Genomic DNA, 23,174 nt, shown 5'->3' with positions numbered 1-23,174 from the left:
TAAAAGGGATAACAGTACATTACATTTCTTATTGAATGAATGTATTCATAACTTGTGGATTAGCACACATGAACAGAAACATATTTACTGCTTTATTTACAATACTCTAAATGCAAAATATAGCAATACCTTTCATTTGGCAAGGACCTCAACACATTCTTTTCTGGTTAAGCAAACATTTACCACCAAGAGGCTAAAGTAATTCACATGCCACAATACACTTTCCATTATCTCATGTTTTAGACAAAACATCTTTAGTGTCCAGCTTGGCATAAGATAAAACATTTGTACTTAAAACTGTTTTATGATAGTAAATTACCAAAGTGTTAGATCACCGACTCAGAGCTTTATCTTTTTTTTTTTTTTTTTAAGTAAATTTTATTAGTGACAGAGAAACCAGTTAAATTTTTAGTGTGTAATGTGGGCTGTAAACTTCAGGGAGTATATAACAAAGGAGCTTAATGCTTCTCTTTTTTAAACTTTGCCGTTACTGTCTGTGCTATCCAAAAGATCTCAGTCTACCACATTCCCTACTTTATACACAAATGCAAGCTGAGGTTTTCTGCTAATCCACCTGCCAACCTCTTCCTTGACTCTGTTTGCTTAAAAGTTTTCAAAAGAAAACTAATACTTGTCACTCAGTTCCAAAGTCTAATACTGGATGGCTCCCGATCAAGACCAATTTTTCAAGTTCTCTCTGAAAGACTTTGTCATGATAAAAACCTTCCCAATTTTATCCCAGAACTAGAACAGAGTCATACATCAGCAGGTGAACAACACAGACTTATGGGCAAAAGAAGACTACCCTGTAAAGCTGTTCTAGCAGTGTATGTACACACACAGTTTAAATTTTTACTTATGAAAAGACTAGCCTTGTTTGGAAAATTACTCATCTGGATTATTCACCAGGATGAGCTGAGCTTGCAGGGTAACACTGGAATGCAGATTCTCCCATGAATTACCAGGGAAGTGGTCTCACCACAGGTAGGAGATAGAGCAGGGAGAACCTGGTAATCAGATATTACCAGATATTCTTTTATTACTATTTTTTACCTACTTGTTCCTTAACACTGGGACTGTGTATCTGCTCAGTAAGAACCACAGCAAACTGCAACCTTCTTCAGGCCCTTCCTTCATTGTGCATTTCAAGTGACAAGACAGTAAAATGAATGACAACCAGCGTTAAATCTGTCCTTTCACTCAGACTCTTCCACGCTCCAGGGCCAGTTGCAGGAACCAACTTAACTGAGACTGTTATTCTAATCAAGCTCCTTCAGCCCTTCATGACAGGATGGATCTGAAGATGAGCCTGGCTCCAAACGAACTGACTGCCCTGACAGAGCCACTGCCTTAACACCCCATCTTCACATCTTTTAAACCCTTCCTCTGCTTTCTCTTTTCTCCCACTGCTCAGTTCACACAAATTGTCTGTGTTACGGCTTCTCCATCCGTGTATTCAGAGGGACCTCTCTTTGCACCTTTCCTTCTCAATTTTCTTTCCTACCTGTTATTTACTTCCCACATATTTTCTCTCTCCCTTCCATACATTCCCTCAGCCCCCTTGTCCAACATATGCCATTTAATAACACACACTCCTGATTATTTTCTTGCCCCAAGCAAGGCTTTATGCCCATGTCACGAAGCAAGAAATAGGCCTGGATTTCTTCTTAGTAAGATGACTCCATTTATAAAGACCACAAAGAGACAATCTTGGCAGGCAACAGCTTTTGATTTTAGCTGGAATGAAATAACAATAACTGCTTTTTAAAGGACAAAATTGAAATAAAATTTGCCTGCCAGCAGGCAGTTTAAAAGCCATAAAAAATTGTGACAATTGAGAAAATTTAACAAGATTCAGCAATCCCACATTAGTTCCCATATAAACTGTTACATTTGCTTTACACGAATGGCTTTGTTACCTTTCACAGAACACTGAAATTAATGTGGCTCTGCATTTCTGATAGCATCTATGAGTTTCTGCAAAGGATAGTTTCACTATCTACAGTTATTCCACCACCTTCCAGGAATTCAACAATTCAGTCTCCTAATCTGTCTCCCACAGGCAGGAATGCCGTATTAGGTCACTGCATCACAACAAGCTCCCCTCAAATGGAGCCTGTGGCTATCATCACAGTGGCGTAACTTGTCTCCACGAATTCAGACAGCAGGAAATTCCCTGCTGATCAGGTTTTCCTGAATGTCATCTACAGGAACTTTGATTTTAATAATAATAAAGAAAAATCTGCAATCTGGAATTACAGATAAATGGTCAACATGTTATGTCTTTAGTTTAGTCTTCTAGTTACTGAAAAGAGAACAAACAAGTTTTAACCATCCAAGTAATTGTAAATATTACTAAAATGCGTATTTGTGTAATGACATTCATAATTTTCCTGTGAGAGAGATCAACGAAAACTCTTACGTATATTTTAAACAAAGATGATTTTTCTTCCTAGAACTGTGTGGAAACATCGAGGTATTTACTTGGCATAATTCAGACACAATATATCATGCTATCTATTTTAGGCCTAATTCTAAAAGTCCACAGTCAAACTTCTGCTAACTTACGGGAAGAACGAAGAGGTTTTTTTTTTTCCCCCCCATCAAAGGAGGGTAGCATTTCCTAGGTATCTGCTTTTGCCTAGAAGAGAGCAAAGACTGGGTACAGCATTTAAAGCCTCTCCCAAGCATTCTTCTGAAGTGCTGCAGCACAGCAAAGATAATAACTAACAGATGGACTTTCATTCCTAAGTGGTGAATAACCTCTTCGTGTGGTTATGATTTGGTGAACATGGAAGTAGTGAAATGCACTCTTGAATTAGGCATGAAAGGAAATTTATATGGCAGAAAGTAAACACAACGTATTGAAATAATCCACAATTTTTATATTTAACTTGTCACTAGAATTCTGACATTCTAAAAACCTGAAACATAGTGAATTTTGTTAGTCTCTGTGTGACAAAGAACTAGAAAATTCAATGAGCAAAAAAACAGAGACATTAGAAACAAAAAAAGGAAATTACTTGCCATAACACTTCCTTTGTAATTAAATCTTATCAACAGCTGAACAATATGAAAGATGACTCTGCTTGAACACTCTTAAGGAAGGGGGGCAGGAACCAAGTCCAAGTTAATATTTTCAAATGAAAAAAAATTATACTACAGTTTAAGCAAATATTTTAAAACCTGATAGCTTCTCCTTCCACTACTGGTCTATGTTTTTTCTCCCAGTCTAGGACTTCCATAATTTGCCTCAACAAATGTTCACTAACCTTTCCTCCATACTGCCGATACCTACATAGCTCAACCTATACCAGTAACAGAACAGATGCCTGGCCAATCCCTTTTCAAGTCAGATCCCCATTTTAAGTGATACTTTTGTCACAGATGTCATTTGTCTGAAAAAAAGGAAAATTAGGACAAGAAGCCTTCTCTTACTAACCATTCGGCCCACAAGTCCTGCCAGGAGCCAACTAAAAAAGCACGGGAAGAAAAGATGCCAACATACCAGGAAAGCATCTCAGACATACCACCATCTCCTAACTATACCTACGCACACAGAATACATAAAGGCACTTCCAAATAACAAAAAAAACCATGAAGCTCTTCCTTGTCCTTGCCATATTTCGACCATAGATCATCCTCAAACCAAGACTGTATTAAGACAAGCTGTAATAATCTGCAGTCTCCGCTTTTTTATGGGCCATAAGAGGCCCCTCCCCTAGGGAAATCTAAGAACTGCTGAAAACTAAAGTGTAAAACAGGAAAAAAAAAAAAAAGCAAAAGCAAAAACAAACAAAACCAACAAGAAAAACCCCACCACAAAAAAGTCTTCTTACAAATGTATTTCAGGAAGCTAAAACATCCTGAAAGAAAAAGAAGTAATTCCCAGATAAAGACAGCAGGAATACCAATTGTCCAATATTATTTGTCACAGCAGTACATGTCCAGAAAGATTTAATGATTTGTTCACTTTTACTCTAGAAAATATACAAAACAGTTAATGGAGAGAAGAGATAAGCAAAATACGACTACAGGTATGTCACTGTAGAAGTACAAAGGCTGTCCTTGTTTAAACCTCTTGAGAATGAGGCAATTGCACAAAGAGAAAAACACAGTAAAAGTTGTTTGATGACAATCATGGAAAAATATATCAATTGATGGCAAAACCCATAAAGCAGATAAGGCATCTGCTCCAACAATTTAGCGGACTGATCATTAAGAGTGATGTAATAAAAGCATTCAGGATGCACAGTAATGATCTAAAGATTAACTGAAGTACAAAGCATTCTGCATCTTTTAGTTATGAGAGAAAGTACAACAGAACAGAAGGAAAATGTGAAATTAGCAAATGTCAGTTTCTTGGATTTGGTAGAATTTGGTTCAAAGAATACAGAAGTAAAGGGATACTAAATTTCAAGAAAACAAATACTTTCCCCATCTCATAAGACATAATGAAAAGAAGTAACAAAATCCAGCAGTGAGTCAAGAGGCTATAATTCAAGTGCATTAGGGCAACAGTCCTTTACACATACAGGAATTTACTTACTTTGCCAAGCCAGGCTGCTTTACAAACTGCTCAAAAGCTCAAGGATTACAAATCTTTAAGTGTTACAGAGCAGACTTACTGAAAAAGGGTATACCACGATCATGTAAGGTTACTATATGACTGAGATAAAGAAACAAAACAGTCTAATGAGTTAATGATAGCCAGAAGGCCTAAAGGGAATATGAAATTTCACAAGGGAAAAGTTATTAAAAAGAGAGTGGGTTGACTACTGAAAATGAATGCCTAAAGTTTCGAAAACTGAAAAGATATTAGTGGCATCTTTAGTACAAGTGAAAGCTGTGGGTGGTTCCCCAAAAATGCAGAGAAGTCAAAATATGTAACTTGTACAGTTAATAAAATACTTGCATGATCACGGAGAAAAAGTGAATGTCATAAGTCTAATTAGAGTAGTCTGTTACACAGCCTCATGAAACATTACTAGAGGTGGGGGGTGTGCTAAGGAATACCAAAAGATGAAATGAAAAACTCTTAATACATCAAGTTCAGAAAAGTAATAGGACAAATCTCATTTGACAAATTACCATAAGCAAGCAGTGCACTGATAAAATAAACAAATATAAAACTGAGGAGAAATCAGACCTTGTAAACTGGCAATACTTTTTTATAAATCTTGGGTTAAGCTAATGAACCTCCACTTCAAGAACAGGAAGACTTGATACTGCTGTAATTTCGGATCCCTAGACAGCAAATTCTAACTTCCAAATTTAGCTCATATGGAGATAGCCTGAATACCTCTAACACTCTGCACTAAATGGTGGAAATATATCCATAAATATGTACTTATTTGCATGAGAATCAGTGCCATAAGCCTTCCATTAAGGGGTTACTAATGTTTTACAATAAAAAGGAAAAGCTATGAAATAAAGAAAAATAATTATTTTTTTGGCAAACAAGGAGGAAGGTCAATTCCCTCCTTGGCAAGGTTGAAACAATCAGTCCTTGCTCACTTCCGTCCAGGAAGAGAAAAAAACAGAGGGATTCCCCTTTGGCAGCATCAGGAATAAATAACAGGTTTTCTCCTTCCTGGAACATGAAGAGGTTCTCCTCTACTCCACCCTGGTGAAAGCGTATGGCTACGCTGCCATGTTTCACAGCACTGCAGTTTCCAAGTTCAGCCTATCACTTCAACCACCTGCAAACAAGTTTGCACCTCTGTTCCTAGAAGCTCTGTTCCTAGAAGCCTCTTACTCCAGCCTCCCCATTCTGCCTGGTCCCCAAAATTGAAAAACGCAATTAACTTTTAAGTCAGCATTTCACTGTGTTTTTTTCTTCCAAGAAAATAGCTGCAAATCATCTTCTTCCTCCAGAAAAATATTTTAAAGGCAACCCAGGCAGATACAGTTGAATTAAACCTCTCGATATGCCTCATAACACTTATGCTAGACCAGAATAGGACAAATGGTTTGAACACGATTTCTGCTCTACAGAACATCTTTACCAGCTCTTTCTCTCAGTCAAAGGGCAACAGATTATTCAACAGGGACTTCATGGCCTATCTTCTTGCCTTCAAGTCTGCCTTATATGTGCCTGCTTCACATTACATGGACTTCCAGGAAGGCATTTTCCATACCATTCATATGTTATATAGTACATACATATAATCAAGTTCCTCTCTGCTCCCTAGTAGCGATGTTGGGCTCGAGCAAACTGCAACATTTGTTCTTGAAACAGCCTTTCCTAGATGTGTATTTCCCCAGAGAGAGGAGATAAAATCTGCCTGTGCACATGCTAGATATGCTGCTCCCATGCTTCAAATCCCAGTTATAATGCAGAAAAGAAGATCTGTACAGTTTTCTTCATGTTTTAGAATCTGGGGTCTGTCTACCTGCTTTGCAAGCACGAAGGGTCTGAAGGTCTTCAGGTCTGCCTGTGGTGCTCACAAAACACCACTAGATGACTAGACAGGACAAACCACTGGCTGAAGCCAAGACTAACATTAACATTTTTATTGTTATCTCATCCTCCACCTCTTTACTTACACACATATTCCTCCTCCGTAAGTGGTCCGGATCTAACTTGTTGCAATACAGACAGCAGAATTTTGGAGAGGAGGCTATAATTTCAAATAAATCTTTGTGTAATAGATGTCTCAGTCAGTGACTCTCTAGCTGGGACACTCCAGAAACCCTAATGCAACACCATTAATTACAAAACAGTTCATCCAAAAGAATTCAGCATGGGTTACAAAACACTGGATTGTTACTTTAAAAAACAGGCGCCTACTGGTTCATAAAGGAATCCCTTTCAAGAAAAAAAATGAATGATTGCTCAAGATAGTAAGACGGACAAATTCTGGTTTCTTTTGGAATCATCCCAAAAATCTTCTCAAAGGTCAAGTAATTGTAGTTGGACATAAAAGTTTAGCTATGCAGGCTACAGATTCAGACCATACATACTACTTATACTCAGCAATGACTAGTTTTCTGCTTCCCATCTCTGTTGTGTAATGCAGGATTTCAATGAAAAACGTAAGCAGATAGGAAGCAAAAGTGACTGTTTTTCACAGTAAAAGTTGTGTATCCTGGCATCTGTTCCTCTGCATCACTTTTGTCAGCAGAGACTGATGTTCAGATAAAGAACCATGTGAAAAATGACACTGGAATGGCTGCAGTAACATAACTAGAAAACTTGAGATGACCTACTAGAAAACGTAACAAAGTATGCAGTAAGAAGAGCTGAAGTTTTAATTAAAAAACCCCACAAAACCAAACCCAACACTGGGAAAAACCAGCAGTGAGTATTAATACACAGGAGCGCTGTGTTTAAGAAACAGACTACAGACCAAATTCTGTTTCCTCTTGAACATTACAAAGTCGCCAGAGCCTGACTACAGTTGTGCAGTGAAGAATGACTATTGTAAGCTAGCTCCCCACTTTTGTAAAGCTGGCAGAGCTGCTTTTGTGCCAGCTGCTGTGAGCTAGAGAGGAGTAATGAATTCTACTGTCAATCTTCTGCTGGCATAGGTTAAAGCCAGCTTGGGGTCTGTTCCAACTCATGCCAAGGCCAGCAGTTCAACCAGGGATTTGTATTCTTAATTCCTGTGTCATGTATACCACGTACTACACAAATGTAAAAAGAAATTGCTTCCTAAGAAAGACTAGATAAATAAACCAGCCCACACTTTTCAACGTTTTCAGAAAATGCAGGGGATAAAATAATGCTTGTAACGTGTCAATTCTAGCACATTTGTTTTGCTAGATGAAGTATTATTTTTGAAATGAGGTCATAATATGATGATAAAAACAACTGATCCGTCCACCACACTAATAGCAGTAGCTTCTTAAAGCAACTGAGTCGTGTATGAAAAGCAGAAAGCAAAGACTATGAGCTCTGTTGGTTTTACATTAAGGTATTCACAAATGATAATGCAGAAGGAAGTGCTGTAGGAAGACAGGATGAAAAATTAAGGAAAACTATCAGTATTTGAGGCTATCTGCAATGTCAAATATAAAAGCTTGTGATAATCTTAAAGTCACTGACAAAACAGATATCTATCAGACATCTTTAGTGACAGGAAAATAAATAATCCAATATAAATACTACATTTAAAAAGATTTGGTTCCATTACATTTATATTATTCTTTGAATTCCAAGATGATTTTCTAAAAGTCTGTTGGCATATTCACATACACTAAAGCAAAAAACTTACTTCATCTTCCTAAATCTATTACCGTGACTACTGTGACCTATTAATGTGATCTAACCCTTAGTTATTTAAAAACAATAGACTACAAAAGAAAATTCTCTTTGAGCACAGAACTCAAGTCATCCAAGGAAATAACTCTCATTTCTGCCAGCTGATCTTGAGACAGGGAAGTGCTCCAAAATTACTAACATCATCCAGCCTTCTGGGAAGCAACTGCATTGGATCAGTTAAAGCAAAATAAGTGCTCACCACCATAAAGCAATGGCATTTAGTAGAGAAGAACCTCTGATACTTGTTTAACAGATTTTCTTCCCTACACTTATTGTGTGGTCCACAAGAATTAAGTGGCAAACATGCCAGTATTCTCATGTGCACCAGCCAATGTCACCACAGAGAGCAAGAAGCCCCTTGATGTTGGAAATGGTACAAAAATGCTTTTGATATTTTTGGCTTTCTGAGTAATTGAAGCATGAGCTGCACCAGTACTACTGATATAAAAAACAATGCTACAACTGATTCTGTACGTTTCTCTGTACGGTGTAGCAGTTTTAGAACAGGAAAGCTACAGGACAGTCTAGTATTGCTCTGTACTCCAACTCCTTGAAGGATATGGTCCACTGAAAGCAGTGGGCTTTGCAAAGCTTTTAATGCCAACCAGACTGCATTTTCCAAGCACCTAAATATTCCGTCAGTGCCTAGTGATATATTCAAATCCCCAAAAGTCTTCTACAGCAACTTATTCTGAAACAATGTTCACATGCCATTCTAATATACTAACAAGTAAAGAAGAAAGTTACTATATAAAAGACCTAACACTGATGTTTGAGAAAGCATTAATTTTAATTCCATTAAGCTAAATGCATGTGATTAAAGACAGGCAACTAAGCTAGATTCATGCAAGACGTCACTGAATCCAGTAGAAGAGATATTCCATTTGTGTAGTTTAACCTCACTAAGATTTATTTAATTGTCTCTTAGATTAAAATATCTACTGTAAACCAAGTCTGTTGCAATTATTTCTCTTCTAGAAATAGGATCATCTTATACGATGAGTAAATAATTTTTTCATTAAGTATCTGTAGTTACAAAAAAACCAACTCTGACCATTAACTACTTATAACCAATATCAAAGGTCTGTTGGATTTAGGAATTCTTTTTTTCCGGGGTTCGTTTGGGTTTTTTTTGGTTATGCAAAGCCTAATAAGGCAATTCTCAGGAAAATAAGAAGGTGTATTTCCCCAACCAGAATGTATAATTTGGCAGTTGTATCTTTCCTTTCCTTAGTGGAAAAAGCAATACTCTTACCACATGAAGTCACTTTGAAGGCATCCCAAATAAAGGACTGAAGACAGTCAGGACACTAATTTATCCTGAAGAAATAAAAGACTACTTTATAAAAGAATGTAGGCTGTAAAAATCATCGAAGAGACAGCAGTTAAACCTTTCTTGGAATAGTTACAGCCGATGACAGAATGGACATCAACCACCAACTAAATATTGCATAACAGGTGATAGAGACAAGCATCACCAAACAGAAAACTATTATAACCAATTCAAATGCAGATTTTTTCCAAACTAAGGTTTTAAAGAAGAGAGTTGTGTAACACTTTTTTTTTAAACTCTCCTTCATTCTTTATAAAGTAAGTGTAGTTAATGAGCAGATTATCAAGTGGTGTAACAGTTACAGTGTTACAGAGAGTTAGGTGACAGGTAAGGAGGAGGGGACATGAGAAGAGATTATGCTTTAGGTTACTCCAAGTAATTGTTGAGTGCTACCAATTCATCCTGAAAGTAATTATTACAAGGTGGTTTTAGAGAAGACAGAAATAAGACCTCATCACACAGTTCTCCAAGAACTGTCACTACTGATGATAAAAGGCAACCAGTAAGAATAAAGCAAGCACCATGTTGTTTGGCAGCTATCCATGAAATCTGCACAACAGTGGATTTATCCAGTTGCTTTCTGAAGTTCTGTAGAACTCCTGTGAGGAAGCAGAAATCTGCACTACATGGCTAATTTATATTTCTGGACAAAGAAAAAAAGAAAAACCAAAAAATTTAAAGCATTTTGCAAAGGAGCTTCACACTAAAAGGACCATTTGCTGTGAAACACAGAAAACAGCCAAAACTAAACCACAAACTCCTGTTTCATAAACAATTGCAGGAAATTCTAAAATCCTTCTGTAGCACACTTATCTTAAAACCAGAAGACTAACATTTTATAACCCATAATAATCCTGCTTAGATGTCTTCTGGAACACCATTACATTTCCTCAACAATATGTAGTTGTAACTATGAAAAGTATTTTTTTCCAAAAGGTTCTGCTAAGCCTAAAATCAACATCCGATTCAACAATGTGTATTTACAGCCTTCCTCTTATCTAGTGCTTGTGGAGAAGGAATTTTTCTGGTGGGCACAGCGGAAGTTTTGGATAACACAACATTCATGTAGACTCGCATTTATTAGTAGACTACACCAATCCTACTCCTCTAGTCTGCCCACGGAGTGACGGAAGAGGATCTTGTCATACAGGAACATATAGCCTAAACCCATGCAGAATGAGGTGGCACAGGATGAGAAATTACTCTGAGCTGACAGTGGCACTCAAGGCTACACAAACCAGTAGGTAACAGCTCCCCACTGTTAAAGAAATGTGGATAAAGAAACGTGAGAGCGCTCTGTCTGTGCTCAGCTTTTGTTCCATGCTGAATACCACTAAGCAGCAAGCTCATCCCACTTCAATTGCAAGCACTTCCACTGCAATTCCAGGTATTGATTTATAGAACGAGAGCTATAAACCTCAAATTAATTTTATCTGGGGGGGAGTCAAAAGGAGAAGAAATAACAGCAAATTCTCTCTTACTTAACTGTAATGCAACTACAGTAAAAATTTAAATCCCCTCATAGAGCCTTTGTCACAACAACTATGCTGGCATAAATGCGCTGAGAGTGCCTGCTGGCAGAGACACAGCTTATGTCGACAGAAGATGCTTTTCTGCTGACAGAGCAGTCCCATCATTTCAAACAAACTTTGTTCTTTCCTTTCAGAAGAAGAATTTTCTTTCAGTATGCTGCTTCCTTGACCTGTCTGCACTGCCACAGCTGGGCCTGCTCCACCAACTGATATGAACAGATTCACGTAATTTCCATGTGAGGAATTACATTTCTCAAGTCAAAACATTTTTCTATTTTAACTTTCTATAGTTCTTCTTAAACTTTACATTCACTAAGGGGGATAAATACCAATTACTGTGATTTTGATATCAACCAACGTAGCTGATTCTGAGAATACAGATGAGAGTCTAAGTTATGGATATTTAAGTTAATTTAATTTAACATCATGAAAAAGAATTCTCTCAACAAATCTATAAGCTAAGGAAGCATTATAGATTTCAGCAGAGGAAAATGGTTAAGTAACAAAAGAAATTGATGGACACAAGAGATAGTCCACTTTGATATTAAGCTGGTTTCTTTCCCAAGCCTTCTACGCAACTTACATACTCTATTTCAAAAGATTAAAAGGTGAACTTTACCTGCTATTACAAAAGCAATTTTTGCCCCCTTTTTTTTTTTTTTTTTTCAATAAAAAAGAAATGTGTAAAACCAAGGACTAAAATACCAGGGAAAAACCCACTTGCGTATAAATTCTTTTTAAAATACAAGTAACTACACAAGATCATTACTTGAATACTGCCTTTCCAATCACATACTGCAAGATGTACAGCAGCAACACACTGAATGCATTTTCAGTTTTTACTGCTTGAGTTAATTACTTGAGAAGGGGACCGAGGTTGTTCATGCTCTGGGAACCTGTCCTAAATACCACTATTAACAGACAAGCAGAAGAGTGGTAAAAATATTTTTTAAATGGGAAATTGTTTCTGATCTCATTTCCTGGAGCCGAGCTCTAGAAGGGGTTCTTTACTTGGGTGCAACAGCACATCAACCTGTACGGCTGAAGTACGTGTGTTGAATAGCTCTTCACGGAGCACTGGAAAGTACAGTAGAAAGACAGAGAACTGAGAAAACTTCATCTGCCCAGGTGTTTCTACAATGACCTTTCCAGGGTAGCTCATAATACCAGCACTTCTAATTTTCCCTCTAAACACCCAGAATTTGGGTATTCTTGAACTAAATGGCAATCAGTCCAGACCTTCGGCTTTCAGAAATGCGTGTAAATGTCTATTCAATCCCTACTGCTAGAGTCAGAGAGCACCAGTGGGTCTTAATTACCTGGATCAGACTCACCTGGGACTTCCACCCACACTCCCTGCCCAGAGGTCTAAGAATAGACTAGACTAGACTGTTTCAGTTGGAAGGGACCTAAAATGATCATCTAGCCCAACTGCCTGACCAATTCAGGGCTGACCAAGTTAAAGCATGTTATTAAGGGCATTGTCCAAATGCCTCTTAAACACTGACAGGCTTGGGACATTGACCACCTCTCTGGGAAGCCTGTTCCAGTGTTTGACCACCCTCTCGGTAAATAAATGCTTCCTAATGTCCAGTCTAAACCTCTGCTGGTGCAACTTTGAACCATTCCCACACATCCTGTCACTGGATACCAGGTAGAAGAGATTGGCACCTCCCTCTCCACGTCCCCTACTCAGGAAGCTGTGGAGAGCAATGAGGTCGTCCCTCAGACTCCTCCAAACTAGACAAGCCCACAGTCCTCAGCCTCTCCTCACAGGACATGCCTTCCAGCCCTTCCACCAGCTTTCTGGCCCTCCTCTGGATGCATTCAAGGACTTCCACGTCCTTCTTCAATTGCGGGGCCCAGAACTGCACAGAGCGTTCAAGGTGAGGCTGCACTGATGCAGCAGGCTAATCCCCTCCTCTGACCAGCTGGTTTTACTCTGCTTGATGCAGCCCAGGATGCGGTTTGCCCTCTGGGCTGCCAGGGCACACCACTGACTCCTCTTGAGCCTGCTGTCGACCAGCCGCCCCAGATCCCTTTCTGGAGGGCTGCTTGCTAGCCACTCCTCTCTACGATTTATCCTTGTGGCCAGCATTACTTCATCCTAGGTGCAGAATCTGGCATTCTGACTTGTTAAATATCATTCCATTAATACTCCAATTTATCTAGATTACGCTGCAAGGCCTCTCGTCCCTCAAAACAGTCAAATGCACCTCCCACATCAAACTTGCTAATGGTGCATTCAACTCCTCAACCAGATTGTTTATAAATATATGGAACAGCACTGGCCCTAGAATTGAGACCCAAGGAACACTGCTGGTGACTGGTTGCCAACCAAATGTAGCCTCACTCACTATAACCTTTTGAGCTCTGTCCTTCAGCCAGTCTTTTACTCAGCGCACCAAGAACTCACTCATCTCATACTTGGACAACTTGTCCAGAAGGATATTTGAGGGACAGTATCAAAAGCATTACTAAAATCCAGAAAAGCTACATCCACTGCCTTCCCTTCACCCACCAGGCAGGTGACATTATCATAGAAGTATAGCAGATTATTTCAACAGGACTTTCCCTTTGTGAACCCATGTTGACTGTGCCTCATGATTGCATTATTCTTTAAATGCCTTTCAAGAGTACTCAGTATAATCTTCCCCATAGTTTTTCCAGGAACTGAGGTTAGACTAACAGGTCTGTAGTTCCCTGGGTCTTCTGTCATGCCCTTCTTATAAATTGGAATAACATTTAATAGCTTCCAGTGTTCTGGTTTTGGCTGGGATAGTTAATTTTCTTCCTAGTAGCTGTGTTTTGGATTTAGGATGAGAATAATGTTAGTAACACACTGATGTTGCTGCTAAACAGTGTTTACACTAAGTCAAGGACTTTTCAGTTTCTCACACCATGAGGAGGCTGGGGGCACCAGAAGAGGAGAGAGTCGGGACAGCTGACCCCAGCTGGCCAAAGGGACATTCCATACCATATGACACCATGCTCAGTATATAAACTGTGGGGAAAGCTGGCTGGGGGCTGCTGCCTGTGAACTGGCTGGGCATCGGTCAGTAGGTGGTGAGCAATTGCATTGTGCATCACTTGTTTTGTATATTCTAATTCTATTATTATTATTATTCCCCTCCCTTCCTTTTCTGTCATATTAAACTGTCTTTAGCTCAAACCACAAATTTTACTTCCCCCCCCCCCAGATTCTCTCCTCCATCCCATTGGTGGGGTGGGAAGTGAGCGAGTGGCTGTGTGCTGTTTAGCTGCCTGTTGAGTTAAATCATGACATCCAGTCAGCAGGGGCCTCCCCAGGCTTCCAAGACCTTTGGTAGATGATCGAGAAGGGTCCTGCCATAACATCCACTAGCTCCTTTGGTACTCTGGGATGAATCCCATCAGGCCTCATGGACTTGTGAACATTCAGCTGATACAGCTGGTCCCTTACAATTTCAGTGTCCACAAATGTAAAGTCACTATTCCCACACTCTTGGTCCTCTGACTCAGGGGACTGGGCAGCCCAAAGCCTATCAGTGTTATTAAAGACCGAGGCAAAAAACACACTGAATGCCTCCACTTTTTCTTCACCCATATTAGTCAGATGACCATCTTCAACAAGTATCGGTTCAACATTTTCTTTAGCTATTCAACATTTTCTCTTGCTAGTAACATACTTAAAAGAGCCCTTCTAGTTATCTGAAATAACACTGGCCAGTTTCAATTCTAATTGAGCTTTGGCCTTTTCTGTCTTCTCCCTGCACACATAGCTTTGTAATCTTCAATTTCACTTAAAACCAACAGGCTTCTAGTTGACAACTCTGATGGTAAATGTTACAACCATATTTCAAATAACTGCAAAGAGAAAAAAAGAAAAAAAAAAAATCAAGACAACAAAGAGTTTGGGCTTGAATTTAGAGGTAAGTTACACATTTTTAACAGTACTGGGAAAAAATACAGCACAAACAGGAAGCTCAGTTACAACTAAAATTCTTTTAATATATCTTTTTCTTCCCTTTGAAGTAATACACAATGCTTTAGGGAAGCATATTATTTACATTCGTTACATCTGAAGAAAATAATGTACTTTAAGAACCCTAACTAGGAATCAATGGTCAACCACAATAAGCTATGATATTAAGCTGATACATATCCTTTTCAGTAACAATGACAACAGGGTGCAGCACTCAAAACAGTATTTATAAAAAAAAATAATTATTTCTTTGAAGTTTAATTTTGAAGTTCAAATTGTTGTCTGTTCTGGAAATCAAGAAAACAATTCTGCACAAGTCTGATTCTGAAGACTTAAAAGCCCACACCCAGAAACATAGTAACATGAAGAGTGATGAGCTAGTAACTCTGAGAAAAATGTGTTATTTCAAATGCAGTGACTGGATGATGATAAGCACATAATTTTTGCTGCAGTGATTTAAAAAGACAGCTCCCCTCAACTATCACTTCAACTCTCTTGGGGAGGTTATCATATCCACAGAGGAACTTGCAGAAGGGAATGGATGTCTACATTTCTGCTGGTCAATACAGTAATTTAGCATTTTAACACAAACCTGTCTTCACCAGACACTGTTACATTCACATGGACTGCTGCTGAAGCAGCTCAGGTAGACATATTCACCAATGTAGTTCTGAGTGCCCTTGTTCCTTAAACTGTTGAAGTCCAATTCAGCTGAATATACTACTCAGTAATTGCACTGAAATTTCACTGTTGACATATTAAAAGACAAAGAAATAACATTTTTTGCTCAATCATTTTTAAAATGCCTGGTAATTACTCACTGGAGTTTAATCCATGAGATTATGTAATCTCCATTTGCAATATTAAAGACCCAGAAATGTATTATTTCTTTTTGCTATTTTTAATAAGCACACAAACTGCAGAACCACCTTACCTGACAGAGTTTTGTTGCCTGTTTTCTATTTTCATTAAAATTTGTACATCTGACTGAGGAGACACTGTATAGATTTTTAATCTGAAAAAAGAGAACATGCAACAGAGATGAAGAAACAATGATGTACAAAGACTTTTCTTCCTGTCATCCATAAGAGATGGCTATCTTTTGCACATCAACAGCCAAAAGTATGTATTTCTTCATAAAGACAATAATTTGCCACATACTAAAGTATTTCCTATAAATGAGGGCTGTAATTACTAGTATGTTTTTCTCATTACTCTAAAGAAAAGGTTCACTGTCACCCCCACTGAGGTTAATTATGGTTACATTTTTTAGAATTACAGTTGCTTTATTTGATCTTTATGCCATGAGTCAATTTCTTAATCTTTTCCTGGTTTAAATTTGATGGCTATACTCCAGGCTTAGTTGGTTGGTCAATGTTAGTATGGTTTTCATCACAGGAATTAAAGATGTATTGCTGACTGTGAAACTCAGCTCTGTATGCTGAAAGTGCAGCTAGTTTAAGCCATTTATTCAGAACTGTCCCCTTCTTTTATTAGATGAACTAGTCAGAAAAGTTATTCAATACACACCTTTGACAAACTACAGGATCTGACTCCACTGGATCAATGTATGACTTAAGAATATCAGCAAGTGTTTTATCATCAGGCACCCTTTCAACAAAGATAAAAATCAAATACATAAGACATGGTTCATCACGCTATAGTGGCACAACTTAGTTTATGGGAGGTTCATAAACGTGTATCAATAAAGTACAGTTAATTGACAGCTTTATCTCAATTTCAACACTGGGACTTCACTGGCATCTACAAGGAGTAAACAGATGCGTATCTCCAGTTTTCAACCCTGCAGCAGAAACATGCTGTTCCTGCAGCCCTAGAACCAGACAAGGGCATACTTCTCATCCCCCTTCAGGCTAGGAAAAAAGGAGAAAGATTTGTCAACAGAAGCTTATTTTTTTGCCCTTTGCAAAACATGCTTGTGGGCTTTGCTACAAAGCAAACTGCAACCATTTCATCCTATATGGAGGTCAGCTCCAATGTGAAGAAGACGGATGGCAAATCTTGCTGACTGTCTGCTCCATGAGAACAGAATGTGTTAGGTGTATGGGATATCACTATCACAAATATACAAGCTGCTCTGTTTACAAAGGGAAAAAGACTAACAATCAAACAGTTAGCCTGACTTGAAAAGCCTTCTAACTTTCAAAGAGGAAAGTACTACACAACTTTAAGTACTCTCTCAATTTAAATGACCTTTTAATTAAGACTAAAAATAATATTAAAATTTACCTTGTATAATATGAATAAACTGATCAAAATATTTTGCAGTTCAATTTCAGCAGACCAATTTAAACTTTATAAAAAACTGGTTTTCAAGCTCTGTACCTTTTTAAAGTGTATTCAGCATGACAGTGAGGAAATACAAGCTTCAAATGCCAGTAGAACTTTTTCTCCCTGAAAATAAATTAAATACATACTTTTAATGTTAGCTGGTAACTACTACTTGTTTTTTCTATGACAAAGCTTGGTAGCCTATGGCATGGGTGCAGAAGAAAACATATAGTCAATATTTTGAATGGCATTTTCAAAAAGTATAAAGGGCATGCAGAGAAGCTGAGATGCACTTTGAAAGATGCAATGCTCCCAGATCCTGCTGCATTTCAAGTCCTCATAGGACAAAAGTTTGTTCCTTACAAATACAGGTAAGATATCACTAATTAACAGCATTTCACATTTTAAAAGGGAGCATCTTCCAGCTGACTTTCTATACGTCTAGCTGCCCTTTAAGTTCAGAAAAGTAAATTGCTTTTTGGCATATCACCCAGGACAAATGCCAAACCTGTGCAACAGTAAGAGCCAGAGGTCGCAGCTGAGGTCAAGTTCTACACAAAATAATGGACACAACTTCTCACAGTGGTGATGGCCTCAATAGAAAACGTGTCATGAGCAGGGAAGGAAGCTGCCATTTTGTTGTAACATGGATAACAGAAATTATAAATGTTTTACAGAAAGATCGGGAAGCTTTTGGTAGAGATCAAAATTAAGGTCATGTTCCTTTCTCCAGTTTGTTAGTTAAGACCCATCTTCCCTTTCCAGCTACCATAACTAATATCAGAGAATAGAAGCTACTGAAGCATGGTTCCAGTGCAATATCATCTTAAGAAAGGCAGTATTACCTAGAGGATACTTCGTTAGATTAGGAAATCCCTTTTTGTCTTTTTACTCAGCTGCAGAAATGCTGCTGAAGTCAATATTCACTTAAGACAAAGCATTTTTGCTCTCATTGCTCCAAATTCTCCCATTTGGTATGGTGAGTGTAACAATACTTTTCTAAAAGATTCTCCTAAGAAAAAACAGTCTAAAAGGTAGGTGCATGGGCCTTTGCTCTGGTTCAGAATTTTATACTCATAACAAAGAGCAAAGATTTGGAAGAGGAAGGAGGGAACTACTACCATTTAGAAATCAGAGGCCAGACATCTACGTGAAGTATAGGAACGTCTAATGGTACTCCCCCTGATCCTCTGCAACTTTTTAAATTTTTTTTTTTTTTTCCAAACACTACTTATGGCCTATGAATCATTATACCCAGGATAATCACCATCAGTTATGCAAAGATTCTGGTACTACAGTTAAAAGTAAACATAATGTTCTAACATGTTGTTTAATTTGTTTATCAGGCAGATGAAACTCTATCCAGTAGGTTCTAGCTGGCTGCAGAGGCAAGTGTATGTGCATCCAGTAGAAAAACAGTAAACTTAACTGCTAAATTCAATTAACTATGATAGCAATTTTTAAACGCAAGCACTTTATAAAAAGTGCTCTTATCAAATAAATCATCATTCCCTCACACCTAGTTATTCCTATGAGAAAACTGAGCTTTACAGCTGAACTATACTTCCTGTAGTATACATAAGATCAGAAGTGTTCGTGTTTACCAAGAAAAGAGCAAGCAAGAACCCTAGCTCCAAGGAGCTAATAATGACAATAAAAAGAACTAATGATGACCAAGGTTCCCAAAGCAACATGTGGCTCAGCAGAATTGTGCAGCATGTCTTGTGCTTTTTTCCCCTCTGTCTGCTCACGTTTGTTGAAGCTGAGAATGAGAGAGCCTTCCTTAAATGAGAGAGAAGGTGATGTTAGAACACATCAGATCTGTAAAAGGCAAGAAGATTGTATGACCAGAGTTGGAGGGTAACACAGAAATCGTTATTAATTACATAGTATATATAATCAGAAGCTGACATAGTATCTTGCCTCATGAATTTTATGCTATTTTGCATAGAGGTATGATACTGCCCTAAGTTACCAAACTGAAAAAAGGTTTTGAAGTAACTCAAAATGAGCGAGTGGAATTTTTGAAGTTTTTTGCAAGATGAGTGTAACAAGGTTTTGCAATTCTTCATCTTGACAGCTGAAGGAAGCATCAACACTACCATACACACAGAGCAAACTGGAATATCAATAGGGTTATAGGACCAGTTCAACTGATTTGTGATTAACAAGCTTGTGATTCCTCTCTCAGACATATGTTAGTATCTGGCATTTAACATGGCATGGTATTAATTCAAAGCACTTTTCCAAGGAGACTTTTATTAAAAGTTGGTAATCTTCAGACATAGAAATAGGGTCACTATCATTAGCTGCAGCTAATACTAATGATGGGCACGTTTATTAAAATACTTGTAAGGACTGTTCAGATGAGGTTTTTGTTATATGTTACCAACTAAAGTGAGGATTTCTAGCATTTTTTCATTTAACTCATCATCTTCCACAGTTTTTTCAAACAGGACATGCTTATTTACTCTCTAAGTGACCAACCCTTACTGTGACACAGACTTACTTTCTGTCAAATTTTTAAATCAAGACAGTCAAAGTAATGGGAGTACTGCAGATCTTCCTCTCCCAAGTGGAAACAGACAAACCATGACACATGTTACAGAAACAAGTATGTGGCTTAGAGGGCTGTCTCTAACACAGGCACTTGAAAAAGAAATGTTCCAGAAGTACTTCTAGCTATCTGTTGCCGGGTGTTAGGAATACTCTCCACATATCTGCAGAAATGGTCATCACATAGCCCATTCTGATTTCACATGCAAGACCAGTTCCCTGTGGGCTCACTGAGGCAGACTCGGCTCATCACTGCAGCTGTATAATCAGCTTAAGAGGGTTCTTTTCAGATTTTTGCCCTCCCTCCCCCTTCCAGGCACAATCCGGCTATGGAAGAGTGCACAGAAAGACGTATGGATCAGGGATTCTCAACACTGAAGCTAAAAAGATTATTCCTTGTCAAAAAGTTTCACTTCAGAAAAACAGAAATGTCGGGTGTTTTTCAGCATGCTAATACCGAAACTGCAGTTAATTACTTCATCTCTCTTCAAAGTACTCTTGCCTGAAAGTAAATGGCAAGCAGAAGGAGGTAAGATAGATTAAGAACAGTGTAGGAGGCAAGGAAAAAAGCTTAGAATTGGAATAGCCTCACACTCTTCACTGTACAATGAAGTTTTGAAAAACAACTTGCTGGATGCCTGTTATTAAAGTGAAGCATCCCTCACCATCACTGATCTCTACCCAGTTAGAAACTTGATGTCAATTGTAGATGCTATCAAAGCTGCTTCACAACAAGTCCTGATTAAAACTAGATATCCTGGCTCCAGATCACACTGACTTCATTTTCCATTATGGCCCACTGGGATAGTATTCTCTTCCTATACAACTGACATGTACTATGTTAATTTTCTAAATGAAAATGCTTAATTGAGAAAGTCATCTGCAGTTGAGTAACAGCTCATTGCGTGAAGCGTTCCACGCTGCCCAGCTGCCATGGAACGCCACTCCAGTTTTCTTGAATACCAAGGCACTGACTGTAAAACTACCAAACAGCAGAGATCTGGATGAGGCACAAGCACATCCTTGATGTCAGTAAAAGCAGCATCACAGCCCATCCCTGCATTGCTTGGCTTCACATCCTATTTTGGCTACTTCAGAAGCATGGAAACTGATCAGAGGAAAAAAGAGGAGCCAAGCACCTCTTTCCCTGCACGAGATGTAGCTCCAAATTATGTTCAGAAGTGCACAGGCTGTTTTGAAATTACTGTTTTTCTAAAGCAAAGTAACTGTCTCCCTTTCATTTCTCCTAAAACTTCAGAAAAATTATTTTCTATAAATCAACTGTAGTTTTCACAGAACTACATGTAAATGATTTTTATTTTTTTCACAGCATCAACTGAAAGACTTTTATTTCTGATGTTACAAAGACAGCAGCAGTATATACAAAGTGGCTGTCCCCTCCAGATAACTCTCAGGACAATTGCAAAAATTCTCACCATCTTTTGTAGTTAATGGAGTACCCAGGAAGATGCTCCCAGTACTGTTGGTGCAGGCAGTACAGCTGCTGAGAATTAAAGGACAGATCTACAAAGGATTCTAGGACCTGGACATATCAGTTAAGTGCCTTGGCATATTTTTAGAAATGTCCAATGTTTATGTATTTCTTAAAACATTTATGAAATATCCTATAAAATTTAGCTTTCTTACCTAGGTTTCCTCTGAACCAATTCTGCCTAGATTGCAACAGAAGGTTTCATGTACATAAGACCTTTTTAAAGTGTGTGAGTGAATATATATATGTAAAATAAAATATATGTTGACAAAAAATTCTAAATTCATCACATCTTAAGGTAGCAATTGCAGTTCTGACTCTGTAGAAGTACCTCACTGCCGGCCTGTCAAAGACAGCAATTCACTGACAATTTTGTTTATATTTAGCAACTAATATTCTTAAAATGTTTCAAAAAATTGTATACAGGACATTTTTCATTAAAGCACAAATACTGTAATATTTCCTATGTTATTTTGAAATGATAAAAGAGATCAAAAGGACATAAAGAAGTTTAATGAAGAACCAGTTATCCTTTAATGTGACAATACCTAGTACTCTCACCTAAGGTACTGAAGTTTAATTGAAATATGGGGGGCTCAGCATCTACATCTTTAGGTAATAATGCCTTTCTTAGCTTTCTTAAGCAATGAAAATTCAGCCCAAGTAAATGACTAAGGTTCTTTTGTGGATTAAAATAGTAAAAATTTAAAACACACAGACGTGATGATTTCATCTGCCCCCTCCCGCCCCAACTCTGTGTTCCTAACTCCAAAATTACTTTAGTGCACTTCCAACAACAGCACACAAAAGAGGATGTCTCCATTTTCTTTAAACTTCATCAAGCTAATTCCTGGATTTGATGTATAAACAGTAAAATTGAAATATTTCTACTAAAAGTTCATCTGTTTCCTAGTTACAGTAAACAGTAAGACAATCAATGAAGAAACTGAAGTGTGCTTCCTCTGTAACACATATGGTCTTCTATCAAGGGGCCTCCCAACAGCAGGAGATGTTACTAACCATGTGTGTTGCAATAATCAAATATACTTGAACTGTTAGTCCTGTGTAAATCAAAAGGGACACTGTCAAGGCCCGAGTAACCCAAACTGCAAACATCTTTAAAGAATAAAACTACTGTCCTCTAATTTCTGCAAATAAAATTATCACCAGATTCACTATGCGAATGAAACACTTCAGTCGTTAAAAAAAAGAAAAATCTCAGGAACAGAACTCAAGTCAGTACTCATCTTCACATGGGGATGTTCTGAAAATCCACTGATTTACTGAAATGCACTAACATCCTGCTCTCTGCTCACTCCAGAGTAGCATTTCTTTGCCTGGCAACTTCCTTTGGTGAATCCTAGAAAGCAAGCAAAACTATGTACTAACAACTAAATGTTTAACTGCTCCAACAGTATAATATTAGCCCTAAACCCAGCTCAGATAACTCCTTGTTAAATTCTCAAAATCAGCAACACTTCAAACAATTTCACTTATCCCTACCTAGCTAAGGATTAAAGTTGGTGTTTTAGGGCTTTCAGATGTACCTCAAAGTCGTTGCTGTAACATTAATGATCTCTTAATTGATGCCAATCCCAAAGCTCCACACTATATTTTGTTCTCAGTATTGTATCACAGAAATAATGAAAAAGATTCCTTCTTCTCCCACATGTATCATCCGATCAAACGCTCCCAAGCTGCAGGCATGCCTTTCCGAGGGAGGAGACTTGTAGCCCTCT

At 38.1% G+C, this 23,174-nt stretch overlaps 1 protein-coding gene across 1 annotated transcript in view; it reads right to left on the bottom strand.

Annotated features, from left to right (window-relative positions):
- The window catches only part of ZNHIT6 (zinc finger HIT-type containing 6), a 36,176-nt gene that overhangs the window by 6,243 nt on the left and 6,759 nt on the right, over positions 1-23,174 (bottom strand). The window contains exons 6-8 of the mRNA XM_042807368.1: positions 17,442-17,510; positions 16,626-16,706; positions 16,030-16,110 (exon numbers count right to left, since the gene is read on the bottom strand). Of these exons, the coding sequence (XP_042663302.1) occupies positions 16,030-16,110; positions 16,626-16,706; positions 17,442-17,510 (231 nt within the window). The remainder of the gene's footprint in view (positions 1-16,029; positions 16,111-16,625; positions 16,707-17,441; positions 17,511-23,174) is intronic.

This window comes from Tyto alba, unplaced genomic scaffold, assembly GCF_018691265.1.
Source record: "Tyto alba isolate M040663 unplaced genomic scaffold, T.alba_DEE_v4.0 Super-Scaffold_1000006, whole genome shotgun sequence".
Classification (NCBI taxonomy): domain Eukaryota; kingdom Metazoa; phylum Chordata; class Aves; order Strigiformes; family Tytonidae; genus Tyto; species Tyto alba.
Note: the sequence above shows the minus strand (reverse complement) of the source record. Positions and strands in the feature narration are given on the sequence as shown.